Source organism: Salvia hispanica, chromosome 1, assembly GCF_023119035.1.
Source record: "Salvia hispanica cultivar TCC Black 2014 chromosome 1, UniMelb_Shisp_WGS_1.0, whole genome shotgun sequence".
NCBI lineage: Eukaryota > Viridiplantae > Streptophyta > Magnoliopsida > Lamiales > Lamiaceae > Salvia > Salvia hispanica.
Genome location: NC_062965.1, coordinates 9,594,054 through 9,609,087, shown reverse-complemented (window position 1 = coordinate 9,609,087; position 15,034 = coordinate 9,594,054). Strand labels below are relative to the sequence as shown.

At 37.0% G+C, this 15,034-nt stretch overlaps 2 protein-coding genes across 3 annotated transcripts; both read right to left on the bottom strand.

Moving 5' to 3' along the window:
- Positions 1–4,980: 4,980 nt before the first annotated feature.
- LOC125200935 (metal transporter Nramp3-like) lies at positions 4,981–8,076 on the bottom strand. The gene is made up of 4 exons (XM_048098775.1): positions 7,411–8,076; positions 6,897–7,033; positions 6,160–6,812; positions 4,981–5,530 (listed from the first exon to the last, which is right to left on the bottom strand). Exons 1-4 carry the CDS (start codon positions 7,926–7,928, stop codon positions 5,321–5,323), a joined length of 1,518 nt encoding a protein of 505 aa, XP_047954732.1. The 5' UTR covers positions 7,929–8,076; the 3' UTR covers positions 4,981–5,320.
- Positions 8,077–11,520: 3,444 nt separating this feature from the next.
- Positions 11,521–14,611, bottom strand: LOC125200590 (E3 ubiquitin-protein ligase RNF34-like). 2 transcript variants are annotated; one of them, XM_048098253.1, is made up of 4 exons: positions 14,549–14,611; positions 14,330–14,387; positions 12,235–12,538; positions 11,521–11,697 (listed from the first exon to the last, which is right to left on the bottom strand). In XM_048098253.1, exons 1-4 carry the CDS (start codon positions 14,600–14,602, stop codon positions 11,619–11,621), a joined length of 495 nt encoding a protein of 164 aa, XP_047954210.1. In that variant the 5' UTR covers positions 14,603–14,611; the 3' UTR covers positions 11,521–11,618. The 2 variants fall into 2 exon arrangements, with proteins under 2 accessions (XP_047954210.1, XP_047954217.1); XM_048098260.1 differs by lacking the exon at positions 11,521–11,697 and adding an exon at positions 12,089–12,143.
- Between the last annotated feature and the right edge of the window lie 423 nt (positions 14,612–15,034).

The following is a 15,034-nucleotide window of genomic DNA, read 5'->3' as shown; positions in this document are numbered from 1 at the left end:
GGCGACTCCAGTCAACTCCGGACCCTATAGACATTCGGCTTTACAGAAAAATATCATTGAAAAGCAGGTGGCTGACTTATTACAACAGGGCTTTATTCAACCTAGTACCAGCCCTTTCTCTTCTCCTATGGTGCTTGTGAAAAAGAAGGATGGGTCGTGGAGGATGTGTTTTGACTATAGGAGGTTAAATAAGCTCACAGTGAAGGACAAGTACCCCATTGCATTGATAGAGGAATTTCTAGAGGAACTACATGCGGCTGATGTGTTTTCTAGAATTTATTTGAGAGCCAGTTATCACCAAATCAGAATGAAGATTGAGGACATTCCAAAAACTGCTTTTAGAACTCATGATGAACACTATGAGTTTGTGGTTATGCCTTTTGGGCTCACCAATGCCCCGACCACATTCCAAAGTTTGATGAATGATATCTTTAGACCCTTCCTAAGAAAATACGTTTTGGTATTCTTTGATGATATATTGGTTTACAGTGATGATCTTGATGCTCACTTACTTCATTTTAGACAAGTTTTGAGAAGTTGAAGGAGCATTCTTTGTTTGCAAAAAGCAACAAGTGTGATTTTGCTAAGCCGATGGTGGAGTACTTGGGCCATATTATATCCAAAGAAGGGGTAGCATCTGATCCTCAGAAATTGATTAGTAGATTTATTCGAAATTATGGTGATTTTTGGGACTCATGGGCTATTATAGAAGATTTATTCGAAATTATGGTGTGATTAGTAGGCCTCTGACTGATTTACTTAAAAAGGATGCATTTCAGTGGAATGCATCTGATAAGGATTTTTTGGAGCTCAAACATGCCATGATTCTTCCCTTGTTATGGCTCTTCCAGACTTTACATTGCCCTTTTGCATTGAAACTGGTGCTTCGAGTTACGGTATTGGTGTTGTGCTGATGCAACAAGGACATCCTTTGGCCTTTATCAACAAATCTCTCTCCCCTAGCATAAACATTTATCCGTATATGACAAAGAGTTCTTGGCTATTATATTTGCTGTTATTGTGGAGCCATTATGTTGGGCATCAAACCTTTGAAGATCGCACTGATCATAAGACACTTGCTCATTTGATGAAGGAGAAACTTACCACCTTGGGCCAACTTAGTTGGTTATCTGATGGCTTTTAATTTTGAGATCACTTATAAAAAAAAGGTGCTGAAAATGTGGTGGCTGATGCCCTCTATAGAGTTCTTTCTTCTGAAATATTTTGTATGGATATTACTTCTGTTTCTACAGATTTGTACCCCCTCATAGCAGCTACTTGGACTTCTGATACTCAGCTGCAAGACCTGATACTGAATCTACAACGTGATCCTCTCACACCCTCTAACTTTTCTTGGATAGGTGGCCAACTGCGGAGGAAAGACAATTTGGTTATAAGAATTGATGCGGCTTTAAAAGCACATATCATTCATCTATTTCATGACACAAGTACGAGGGTCGCTCTGGTATTTTAGCTACTTACAAACGGTTGTCTGTTCTTTTTTATTGGCCAAACATGGAAAAACACATCCGACTTTATATACGGGAATATGATATTTGCCAAAGGTTCAAGTATGATAATGCTGCTTACCATGGGTTGCTGCAACCGCTCCCTATTCCAAAAGAGGCGTGGTCACAAGTGAGCCTTGATTTCATTGAAGGGCTCCCCTGATCTCAAGGGAAATCTACTATTCTAGTTGTCGTAGACAGACTCACCAAGTATGCTCACTTCATGAATGAGTCTTGCTAATCCTTACACCGCCCTTTCGGTTGCTCAAGCTTTCCTTGATTATGTTTTTAAACTTAAAGGGCTTCCTTTGGTCCTCATCAGTGATCGGGATAAGGTATTCACGAGAAACTTTTGGTCCGACTTCTTCAAGCTCCAAGGGGTCGTGCTGCACATGTCCACAGCCTACCACCCCCAATCGGATGGCCAAATAGAGGTAGTTAATCATTGCTTGGAAACTTATTTGTGTTGTATGTGTGGGGATCAACTAATGGAATGGAGTAAGTGGCTGAATTCTGAGTTCAACACCTCTTCCCATCCTGCTTTCGAAACAACCCCGTTTGAAGCTCTATATGGTTATTCCCCTCCTGTTCATATTCCCTATTTCAAAGGGGAATCTGCTTTGCATAATGTGGACACAAGCTTGGTTACTAGAGATGCGATGATGGAGGTGCCGAAGCATCATTTGGGCCGTGCTCAACGTCGAATGAAGCACCAACACGATAAACATCTTTCAAAGAGGACGTTTTCCTTAGGCGATTGGGTGTATTTGAATCTCCACCATATCAGCAAGATAGACAATTCCAGAAATTGAGCCCCCGCTATTTTGGTCCTTTCAAAATGCTGGATAAGTTTGATGAGGTAGCTTACAAACTTCAGCTGCCCTCTGACTGCAAAATCCATCCCGTTTTTCATGTTTCACAATTGAAAAAGAAGCTGGGGTCTGTGGATCACTTATATGGAACACTACCTATGGTAGGGAATTCGACCTTCTTGGAACCAGTCCAAATTTTGAATGTCGTTTGGTCAAGCGCGACAACCGACCGACTACACAGGTCTTGGTTCATTGGTCCAATTCATTTCCGGAAGATGCCACTTGGGAGTACTTGCATTATCTTCTTGAGCGGTTTCCGCATTTTAAACCTGGAGGACAACGTTTATTTGAAGGGGGAGAGATTTGATACCTGAAAGATGCTATCAATAAGCGCATACGATGAAGTAGCTTAAATAAGGTGTGCATGGATGCATGTACACGTGGAATATTAGAGGATTAAATCACCATGAGCGCGAAGTAGAGGATTACGGAATCAAGTTAGTTAGAATGTTGCCATTAGTTTGTTTTTTCGTACGTGTATGCAAGCTATATGAGTGTGGTTGTAGAATGTATTGAATCATTATGATGAATTAATGCAAACTCCTTCTCGCTCTATTCCGTCATCTTCTCATACTAGTTCCTTTCGTGTAGGTACGATTCCGGTCACCATTCCCGTTGTTAGGGACCCCAATTTCGTACCAGTCTATAACTTGGAGGAGACAATGGTTCTGACTAGCTAGGTGCTGGGTCGATATCTCTGAGGACCCGATCTTCGCGAACAACCGAACGGTCAACAAATTCTGGGGCCGGTCTTGGAGAAGTACCACTAGTGAAGCCCAAGAGGGGAAATGAGCACAGCCTAGACAACCTCCACAAGCATTGGAGCCGAGTTCAAACAAATGTATCCTAATTTGCCGCAAAGGACGTGGGGTGGTGCAGTGAAGTCTGGAAGACCACAACAAAGACATAAAGACGTATTCCAATGACGATATGCGTCATGAGTTTAAGTACGACGACGTCTTCCTCTCGTGAAGGATTTACCGAATTTTCAACCGAGTTATGAAGCTAGCGACCCAAAGGGAGGATCAAGGTCAGTATCATTGGCAGCTACACCAACAGCGGTGGTGATGCCTTCGACTTAAACACTCCTATGAAGGAGTGTTTTGGCACACACATGCCAACAGAAAGTCGTCCCATGGGGATCGAGCCACATATAGCGTTGCAGGCCGAAGTCCACATCTATGGGCTGATCAATGCATCGTTGTTGAAGACGTTGCTGGCCACCATGACCAAGTTCTAGGAGACTCGAGATGAGGGTGTGGAGAAAAGGAAATGATTGACAACCTTCCCACATAATTGAGATGCAATTGATGTGCATTTTTTCTTTATTCTACTAGGTTAGTTCCGAAGGATTAATATTTTTCCTTTGTACGTTTTTTTAATACTTAGTACCTCGTACTCTCTCCGTTTTTTAAAAATAGCAACTCTTTCCATTTTAGTCCGTTCTTTAAAAATATCAACTTCCTAACTTTCTATTTTAGGAAATCTTTACACCCCTATACATCAATTTATTTACCACTTATACCACTACAATTAACAACTTAAAGTGGATCCCAAGATCCACTAACGTTAATTGCATTACTTTTTTTTCCTCTCTCTCTTACTTTACCAATTTTTCTCCCTCTCTCTTACTTTACCAAATTGTGCATTAAAACCCGTGCCGTTTCAAACCTCCCTATTTTTAGAAAACGGAGGGAGTATGTTTTAGCATTGTGTTAATTTATGTTATTTTCCTATTTTTAACTTTTTAAATAAATGTTAAAAATGGTGAAAAAGTTGTAGCAGATTCTGGGGTTGGCTGTGACTGAAATTGAATATGATGTTGGCGTGACAGTTAAAATATGGGTTGTGACAGATTTGGAACTAATTTTTAGTCCAGTACTATGGATGCTCTACATGCTTTATTAATCTATTTCTGTTTTTCTTTAAAATTTTGCATATCAAATCAATCCCTTTCTAGGTATGGCAACTTTTGTTCGTGGATGGGCAGCGTGGCATGATTTTTGGGATGGTTTCGACAGGATGTTGCCATCCATAACTACATGAACGAAAGAGACTATTGATGCGCCCATACAAGAATCCTGAACGTGGATCGTTGGAGGTAAAAATGGAGTCTAATATAAGCTACACGGCGATCAAGCTCCATTTGTGTTGAAAAGTGACCCTTTTATACAAATAAGATCACTGGGATTTACTAGGTGTATGCTACAATTTGTTATGTTTTTTGACAAAACTTAGATAATTTAACATACACCAATATTGTTTTTTGAAACAACATTTCCACATGGCCATCTTGGAAGCATATGCCCGGCAATCCAAGTATGAAATTATTTAGGTATGAGCTTTGAATTTGAGGGAATGTATAGGGTTGATTGTTGTAAACCAAGAAATTAATAGATTTCTTTGAAATTAGTTTTGTTTGGAAGTTTCCCAAAATGCTTGTCATAGGTTCTTCTGTCCATCAGAACAGCAGGGTTGAAGAGATGCTAAAAATGAAGCTAGATTTTGCCTTCTTTTCAAAGTATAAACCTTGCTTGTTTTTGTTTATTCAATTGATACATTGCAAAATGATACTAACAATTGACACCTGCAACAGTATGTGAAAGTGGACTAACAACACTTTGAAAGATTATGGCTGAAGTTGACAAATTATACCAGTGGAAAAGAAGCTGATATATCAGCAATCAATACTGATGGATAATTAGCACTAACCTACCAATACATACAGGGCTTTTGAACAGAAGCGATGATATCAACTAGAGTAAAGAAGCTAATTCAATACCTCTTCTCTACCAGTTGCTTTCTTTTCACAGAGAGTAGCAGGACTTCAGATCAAAGGCTTTGGCTCTGGCACCATGGATATTGTTGTTTTGCAGGCATATACTGCTCGATTAATCATTCTGCTGTAACATATGATATGAATGGCTGATAAATGATGGATTATGAACCCAAAATTGTCTTGGCTTTTGCACACAAACTGGAAAAGCTTACGCTCCTTGTCACAAGATACACAATGAAGCAAACATATGCAGCCGAGAAGGTCGTAACTATACTCATGAAGAATACACCACTCAATTCAGAAGAGAAAAAGTCCACCAGAAGATACCCATTTATCAAGATTACCAGAGCTGCGACCATCCACGATACAGTCTGCATAGCAGAAGAAGCACATTAAGTTTTGAGGTTTCCGTTCAGAAAAAAATATGAACTGTATATCTGTGCATAACAATGATAGACTGTTGTTCAAGTAAAGAGTAAAGTCAAGTCAAAACTTAAGCTCAGTTGAATAACAAGAGAGGCATATGCAATATTTTTGATAAACCAAGGATCCTTCCTTTTCTATTTGTCATTGGTTAACAATTCTACAATGAAAGAAAATGACACACTACCACTAAATTTGCAACTAAAACTAACATAAATTATCACAACAGATTAATTCATGAAAACAGAACAGTTTAAATGTCTTTTCAACTCCTTTAGAGATTGCATTAAGTCTGCTCAGGCTTATCTCAATCATTAATGGAGAAACCAAATTATAAATGCCATTCTCTCTCCAAAGGAGAGAACAATAGTAATATTGTGAATGCACAGAATAGCAAGTGTAGCTTGTGTCACTTGGAATCAGACGAGGGGGAAAGGATCGCATCAATAAGAAACTTATGAATTGATCAAAACAAAACGGATGCACCCTAGTAGAGCCTTTAAAAATTAGAATAGCAGCCACATTATGCAAATATTATTTTAGAGGAAATCAAATACTTCTCTCAAGAAGAAAATACCTGAAGAAGAGTCCCGATTTTGAAATACCCCATGACTTCCTCCTTTGACACTAGGCAGAGGAGAGGAATAAGAGCAAAAGGTATCTGAACTGACTGCAGCACATTAAGCCATTCGTTTAGAATGTCCAACGAGGCATCTGATGTGTCAAATACAAGTGCCACAATCAAAGTAGGGATGATGGCACAGCTTCGTGTTATCAGTGCCCTCATCCATTTCTTCAACCGCAAATTCAGAAATCCCCCCATAATGAACTGCCCAGCATATGTCCCGGTTATGGTGCTGCTCTGCCCGGCAGCAAGCAACCCAATAGCCCATATGTACAAAATGGGGACCAACCCTCCACCATACCTCTCTTCAAGATACTGCCCTGCATTCACAAGTCCGATAGTATTTGCTTGTTCTGTGCCATAAAATACCTTGGCAAAAACTGTTGTAACAAATAAATTTATCATGAACGAGATGACCAGGGCAATGCCAGATTCAATCGAGTAGTACTTGAGAGCTTCCCGCACTCTGCCTATCTTGCGATTGTCTACTTCTCTAGACTGCACAAGGGCAGAGTGCAAGAAAACATTGTGAGGCATTATTACGCAGCCCACCACTCCTACCGCCTGCTTTATGGTACTCGAACTCAGCTTTGGAACCAAGATACCTAAAATGAGAGACCACACTTATTACTTACAAATAAAACATCTCATTAGAAAACAACTCCACTCGGGCAAGAGCATCTTCTCACCAATCATAAGCTCACGGCCATCAGGTTTCGTCTCGCCAAACATCCAAGCAAAGGAGATTGCCATTGTCGCTATAAGCACAGCGAAAAGCGCTTCCAATTTTCTCACACCATAATTCTCCAGAAACAGGAAGATGAAGCTGCATTAAGAAAGCCAGCGTCACACAATCAAAAAGTGAATACAAAATCATAACTTGTTTCCATACATCATAAATAATGCAGTACTACAATATACAAAGTAGCTAACTCAACCACTAAAAGTCAAAAGGAAAGCGAAATAATATTCACAAACATATGCATATATAAACTTGAATAACAATAAACTTAATTCAACTTCTCACAAGTTTTATTATATAAAAAGTGGCAGATAAAGTCCACGAAAGATATAAACTTGATAACGTAGTGAACACAATTTTAAAATACAATGAAGAATTGACAGTTAAACTCCACACAATTTCACCACTAACTTCCAATTGACATATTAAATGAATGAAGCGAGAAGAGAGGAAAAGGGTACCAATCAAGAGCGGTTATAATGACACCCGCCCAAAGCGGAAGAACACCCTGGCTGAGAATCTTAATGGCAATAGCGCTGCCAATAACCTCCTGGATGTCAGCGCCAATGAGGGCCAGCTCAGCCATGATCCACAGCAGCAGCCTCGCCCAATTAGGATACTCCTCGCGGCAGAGCTCGGCCAGGTGTCTTCCGGTGACGACGCCGAGGCGAGCCGCGAGGAGCTGGACCAGAAGGCCCATGGCGGTGGCCCAGAGGAGCAGCCAGAGAAGGGAGTAGCCGGCGATGGCGCCGGACTGGAGATCCCCCTCGAGGTTGCCTGGATCGAGGAAGGCTATGCTCATGAGGAATCCGGGGCCAGTGAAGAGCCAGAGCTTCCGCCACGAGAATGGCGGGGGTGAGGTGGAGTAATCGTCGCCGTCGTCGTAGCTGGTGATGTGGACTTTCTCATTGGAGTCGTAGGCTCGCTCTTCTTGGTCGTCTAGGGATTCGAGAAGGGGCTGGTGTTGGTGAGCAGACATTTGGGGATTTTGTTTGGGAGGAATTCAATTGAATTCTTCAATCAGTTAATCAAACAGTAAAGGAGTGATGAAGTGTGGAATTGATAATGGGATTGCAGTGGATGATGAGAGAGATAGAGATATTGGGAAAACCGTTGGTGGATGCTTTGCTTTTATCGTGACAAATTGGAATATTTAATTAATGTGTAACTAGTTTGTAGAGTTGAAATTAAAGAATCTCAATGATGGTTTACAACTATTCACATGACAATTCGAACCAACGATGTAGATAGTAGCCGAGGGAGAAATATTTTGTCAACTAAATTATATGTTTTATTGTCCATTTATAATTTATACTCCATTTCTTAATTAATCAACCCTTTAATAATTTATGAATTTCACCCCATTTTTATCAGAGCATCCACGATGGGACGACGAGTGCCCACCCCATGCCATCGTCCATCATTGCAGATGAGCGAGCGATGCATCAGACGATTGCCACACCCCATGTGTAGTTCGCGGACCATGAAGCAGAACGGTCATCGTCCACTCAATTGCGGGCATCCACACGATAGGTCGGGTGATTTTCCTTTCTATTTGTTTTTTTCCCCCTTTTTCAATATATAAATATACCTCAATCCTCATTCATTTCTCACACCAATCTCCTCTTTCTCCAACTTAATTTCGCTCACTCTAGAAAAATGAATCCCGACGACGACCTCACCACCTCGGAAGGAGAAGGTCCCACGGCCAATCGTATAGGATGTCGGGCCCGCCGAGATGATGTAGCTGACCAATGTCTCTGGATCTGGCATGCTCACTTCAATGTGGCTAGGTTAAACAACGACATCAACGTCATGCACACACCACATCTCTTCAACGAACTAAATCTTAAATGCAATGGCAACGGCCCGGTCATCAAGTTCACTACCAACTAGCGCTAGCATCATATGGGGTACTATTTGGCTGATGACATATAGCCGCGAGGTGGCCTTTATTTCTGAAGACGGTCACTTGCCCAATGGATCCGAAGAGAGCTTTATTTGCTTAAAGGCAAGAGGTTGCGTGGAAGGATGTGAGCGAGAATTTGGTGTACCCTAAGCGATTAGGGAATAGTGAAAGGTCCAACACGTTTCTGGAACAAGGCTGTTATCGCTGATGTCATGTATGCGTGCATCATCTTGCACAAAGGGATAGGCGATGATGAAGGTGCAGGAGTCACTGACTGGAGCAAAAAGGAAGCTGGACCTAGCTCCGGTGTGGCGACCTCGCCCCACTTTCAATGTTTACCGATGGGATACAATGAGGTTCTAGCAACAAAGATCACAATGCGCGACCAATAACTCCATGCTAGCCTCATGTCCGAAATGATCAAAGATATTTGGTCACACGTAACCGCAATTGAAATTGTAGTTTTTTTTTTTTTTAATAAAATGACTGTTTTCGTATTGTGGCCTTAATTTTATGTATATTTTGTTATTTTATTATATTAAAAAAATTAATAAAGCACCAAAGGCGAGGCCACGAGTGTGGGAGAAGTGTGCGAGCGTGTGTCATCCTTCCGACTTCCTCATGCTTGCATGGGCGCCTCTATTTCTCCTATACGACAATCCTTTTTCTATTTTCAAACAAACTTTGCTCTGCCCCTCTTATATATCCGATATTTTCCACGTGACGCCACCATTTTACAATTGCGAATCAAAATTCGAATTTTTTGGATTCTGTTAAATTTATTGTTTTTATGTTAAATTATGGAAAAATGTGTCGACATAAGTAATTGAGAGATGTGGTAGTTTGTTATTGTATGATATATGATGTGCAGCTTTTGTTGAAGATGTGCAGCTTGCTGTTGTTATTAAATTGTACTACGAGCATGTGTTGTCGGCACTCGTAAGTGAAATATGAGTCTCACTTATATTAGTTTTAAATGAAATATGAGTGAAAAGAGTTAATAAAATATGAGATTCTATTATCATTTATGATAAAGGTGAACTGAGACTCCTATTCATAGACAGACTAAAATGAATAAATAGGACTCTTATTCGCGGACTGAGGGAGTATTTAATTCTTCCTACAAAAGATTGGTTAATTAGCTCTACTCAACATTTGATTAACTACATAATCATTTAAACATATAAGTTAATCTACTTAACGGTAGAGAGGCAAGATTCGATTTAAACGTCTAACCATTTCATAATAACGAACACATCCATAGAGAATTACAATGCGGTGTCCACAATTGCAAAAGAATAGCTAAAATCTAGTACTAATATTCATAAATAATCACATTAAAAAGATATTCTTCAACTTAATTAAAACAATACTCCGTCACCCTCTGCAAAAAATAGTCTCATTTATAGACGACACAGATTTTAATAAGAAATTGGTAAAATAAGAGAGAAAACTAGAAAAAGTAGATAAAGTATGAGAGAGTGGAGAAAAAGTAGGAAAAATATGAGAGAGAAACATTCTATTTTTAGAAATGAGACTATTTTTTTGGACATTCCAAAATGATTAAACAAGACTATTTTTCCATGGACTAAGGGAGTACTTCCTCCGTCCCCGATTAATAATCACACTTTGACCGGGCACGGGTTTTAAAAAATATAAAGAAAAGTTTGTTAAAAAAGTTAGTGGAATGTAGGATCCATTTTTTTTATATTGGTTTTATAATAAAATGTGAGTGAAGTGAGTTAGTGGAATGTGAGACCTATTTACCATTTATGATAAAAATGAAGTGTGACTCTTAATTGGGGACGGATGGAGTATCATTTTGCGTGGTGTATATTCCCACACAGATCGTTTGTTTATTTTACTCCTCACTAGCCACCGTAGATGGGAAAAAATTTAGTGGTCTAGGATTCATACTATATAATCATTCATATAGATGTATTGTGTTTCATGCTAGCAAAAACGCAAAAACAATTCATTAAATATTATGTGAAATAGTGATGATTCTTGCGTGTATAATTAACTCTCCACGACAGGGATGGAAATGGAAATGATGTGAAGGATGTGTAAGTGCATGTAATCGTATATTAATGCAGACAAAATTAAATTATCATTCTTTCTTCCCTTTTGTTATTTAATAATTTTTATAATTAAAATTTTTTATTAATATTTAAAAATCAAAATTTAAAATTTAATTTTATAAATTAAATCTAATATTGAAATAAAGAAACAAAGTGAAGGATGACAAAAGGGATGATGAAGAATGATAATTTAAAACGGAGGGAGTATACAATAATAAAGTAGTAGATTTTACATACAATAATGTTATCACGGACTGAATATAGATCAATAGTTAACTTAATTAATGATGGCCAATATAATAGACGTGGGCCCAGAAGAGAGCAAAAACATTGATGTTAAACTTGAATCCAAAACCTTTTGATAAGGCAAATCTTTGGGTACATCAGTCATCAGCTTTGAATATCTACTCCAGCTCTTTTTCTCCAAATAAATTTGGTATTTCATAGGAGAAGAAAAGCTTTGTAATTGATTTTGTTATGTCTCGGATCCAGGAATTTTGGTTTCGGGTTTAAAATAAATAAATAAAATTTAAAAATAGCAATATTTTGTTTTAGGTACGAGTTGTACTATAAATACAAATCGATACTATTTTACTCAATAGATATGAATCTATATCGAACTTTTACTTGTAATAATTTCTATGCACAAAACTTGAAAGGAAACGAAAGTACGCCGTTTTCATAAAATATGCAATTTTTTTACTTTGTCAATATTTGTCCGGCATATTGGACAACTCTTGATTTCTTCAATCATAAGCCTGCGAAAATACCAACGAAAGTAATAATTATGCCACATTAATATTTGGAAACATTGAAATATTGTCCTAATAATTAAGTATATTCCGAAAATGAGTCCTAAGTGTAGTATTAAATATTCGTTCCTAAAACACACACAAAAAAATTAGTTTTAACATTTTGAATTGTCCCCCAAAATTAGACCAAGTATAAATATGTGAAACTTTTAATCAATCACACACCACTAATAATGTGGACCAACAATCCAATTACACTGTATTTTTCATCTCTCTTATTTTTTTTTTATCTCTATCTTATTTTACTAGTTACACATTTAAACCCGTGTCATTTGTAAATTTGTTTAGTTTTTCAAGGACGAAAGGAAGGAGTATAACAACTTCTGGCTAATCTAATATTTGATGAGATTCATCACTACTTCATTATGGAATTCTTGATATGCTCTCCATATCTACAGTCAAACATCTCAAGTATGTGTCCAATATGATACGAGATTAAAAATTTAACTAACAAAAAGCAAATATGTGTATAGATCTGCATACCTCTTGGCACATGTGTAACATGTAATAAAATGACCACACGGCATAAACAAGCAACTTCTTTGATCATCGTAGCATAACACACATATCTTTCCATCATATAAATCATCTGAGGATGAAGTGCAACTCTTATCGCTATTTGACTTAGTATCATCTTCGTTCGTCCCATACAATGCAATGGACCAAGCTTCCACATTTTGAGACAATAAACCACTCGTCTCACTCACCCTCATTCCTATGACATTGTCCTCATTGCTGGTATCCCACAAGAGTTTCATCATCATTGCAATAACCATAAAGAATATTACTGAAATTCCATCACCACAAAATAAATAATTAATAAATGAATATAAAGCAAGACTGATATCCAAAAAATGCAACAAATTTTTTGTCAGTTCGGTTTTTCACCACATACATTAAATGTTGTGAAAAAAATACATACACTTTTATGTTGTAGTCAATTTTCCATAAAATTCAAATTTGTAAAAAATTTAATCCTACATAGCGCACTGGATATTAACGTTATCTGACTGTCGGTTCTCTTAAACGATGTAGTAGGGACGAATGTACATTAGCTTCACAAGGGGCAAATGCCCCACCTCAACAAAAATTCATTTATGCTATTTTGAGCATAATTTTTATATATTTTTTAAATACCCTTATATGCGCCCTTTATAAAATCCGTAAAATGTTTTTATCTATGTTTTTGCTCAAGTTATATAAAATTTCTAGCTCCATCCCTGATATAGTTTATAGGAGAAGCTAATTATAATGGTGCAAAAAGATACACAAACGTGTAAATTGACTGAAAAATTTAATCTTGGTAAATTTATATTAGTTAAAAGTTCAGTGTATTTTTTCACTTAATTTATAGTAGTTCGTTATAAAACTCTTAATTGACTAAAAGTTGGCGTATATTTTGGCTATTAACCCTATAAAGTATTCGATTATTCACATCATATAATCAACAAAACGAATTGTTATGCGTTAACTTTCACCATATATAGAAAAAAAATCCAATTTATAATCATAAATAGGGGTGTTTGAAATAGAGTACTACTCCCTCCGTTCCATAGTCATAGAGTTATTTTGTCATTTTTGTAAGAGTGAATTACATATTTAGGACCTATACTTATCACGACGCACGTTTGCGGTCCCTATACTTGCAAAATATCATTTGCGGTCCTTATACTTGTACTTATGCACGTTTTAAGGTTCTTTTCACTTTTTGATCTTTTTTTGGACGAAAATACCCCCAAAGGAAAAATTTGTACACTATTTTCTCTCTTTCATCCTCCTTCTTTCTTTTTCCTTTGTCTATAATAAAATTAGAACTAAAATTATGGGTTTGTTAATCTTATTTCCTTGTGTTCTATTAAATTTTTTGAGAAATTTAATCATATGATGATAAATTTTACATTTTCACGTCATTTTCCTTCATCACACTAGAGTATTTGTGATTATGCTTCAAATGTGAAGTATTATAATTAATGATCCCGTAAATAAAAGATTAAAAATTTGAACGACGAATTTCAACAAGTGAATATTTGAATCTAATCAATCGTAAAGTGAGGAATAATAAGCGATAAATGGACTGGATGAAATTATGGTAATTTTGGTTGTGTGTATTTAGCAAGTAGGCAGCGCCCGCGACTTAAGTCGGTTCTCACATCAGAAATTTCTCTTTGCAGTTCTAACAAAATAATGTAAAATAAACTTCTTAGTTGAACATTTGATTTGTCTAATTTCCTTCTTCAAATATGTCTCATCTCAATTTTTCTTGTAATTATACAAGTCATTTACATAAAGAAGAAAGAGAAAAAATGAAGAACAAAGAAAAAGGAGAGAAAATAGTAGTAGTATATAAATTTGCCTTCATTTATTTGGGGGTATTTTTGTCCTAAAAAATGTCAAAAAAAAGAAAAGAACCTTAAAACGTGCACAAATACAAGTATAGGGACCGCAAATGATATTTTGCAAGTATAGGGACCGCAAACGTGCGTCGTGATAAGTACTGTAACAAGACTGTCAATCCTAATTCACACCAGAAAATTAGATCTCAGTGCGGCAACAATTTCGAGTTTTCGAGTTACATTACCACTAATTGCGACGTAAATAACGACTTCTATGGTGAAGTCCGAGCTCGGATCGTCGTTCTGCAACACGAAAAAAGAGGATTAGAGATACAAGTTTAATTATAAGCTCCTAATTTAACTTCTGAATCTTTATTTATGAATGATAATGTTTATTTATTTGATCGAGTTTAAAAAAAACAAAAAAAAAAGTGAAAATATGATAGAAAGAGTGTTTTGTTTACCTTGATATGGATCATGGATTTCTTTGAGATTTTAATGTTTCCGAATCGCCCCATAGGGGGTGAGGTGGTATATAGTCTTTCAGATTTAACGAAAATTTGGACACTTAATTATAGATACATAATTTTTTCATTATTAAATTAAAATGGAATATATTCAACATTAATTAACTTAAAATAATGATTTCTTTTAGCAAAGGTACGAATGGCTTGCACTTAAAGTACAACAATTGGAATGGAGTATGTGTGAAGGGTTTCTCTAAATAATTAAAAAGGCAACCATTGTTGGAGTCTTGGAGAATACTCCACTTTATAAGTTGTGAGCCAAAATGTTTGAGATAATTTTAATATAATGAAGTATGAGACAATGGTTAACTTAAAGTGTTGTTTTATTGAGGCCTGACCATTAGAACAACACATGGTCTCTCTGTTCTCACTCTCGAGATACGTATAAAATTATTGTAGTTTTTATTCGTATTAATTCTCATT

Excerpts from the sequence above, each read along its gene's own strand:
- LOC125200935 (XM_048098775.1), bottom strand. The coding sequence starts at position 7,928 with ATGTCTGCTCACCAACACCAGCCCCTTCTCGAATCCCTAGACGACCAA. Across the intron at positions 6,813-6,896 it reads TGGCCGTGAGCTTATGATTG|GTATCTTGGTTCCAAAGCTG; the intron begins GTGAGAAGATGC and ends CTCTCATTTTAG. Across the intron at positions 5,531-6,159 it reads AAATCGGGACTCTTCTTCAG|ACTGTATCGTGGATGGTCGC; the intron begins GTATTTTCTTCT and ends TCTGCTATGCAG.
- LOC125200590 (XM_048098253.1), bottom strand. The coding sequence starts at position 14,602 with ATGGGGCGATTCGGAAACATTAAAATCTCAAAGAAATCCATGATCCAT. Across the intron at positions 14,388-14,548 it reads AATCCATGATCCATATCAAG|AACGACGATCCGAGCTCGGA; the intron begins GTAAACAAAACA and ends TTCGTGTTGCAG. Across the intron at positions 12,539-14,329 it reads TATTTACGTCGCAATTAGTG|TAATATTCTTTATGGTTATT; the intron begins GTAATGTAACTC and ends ATGGAATTTCAG.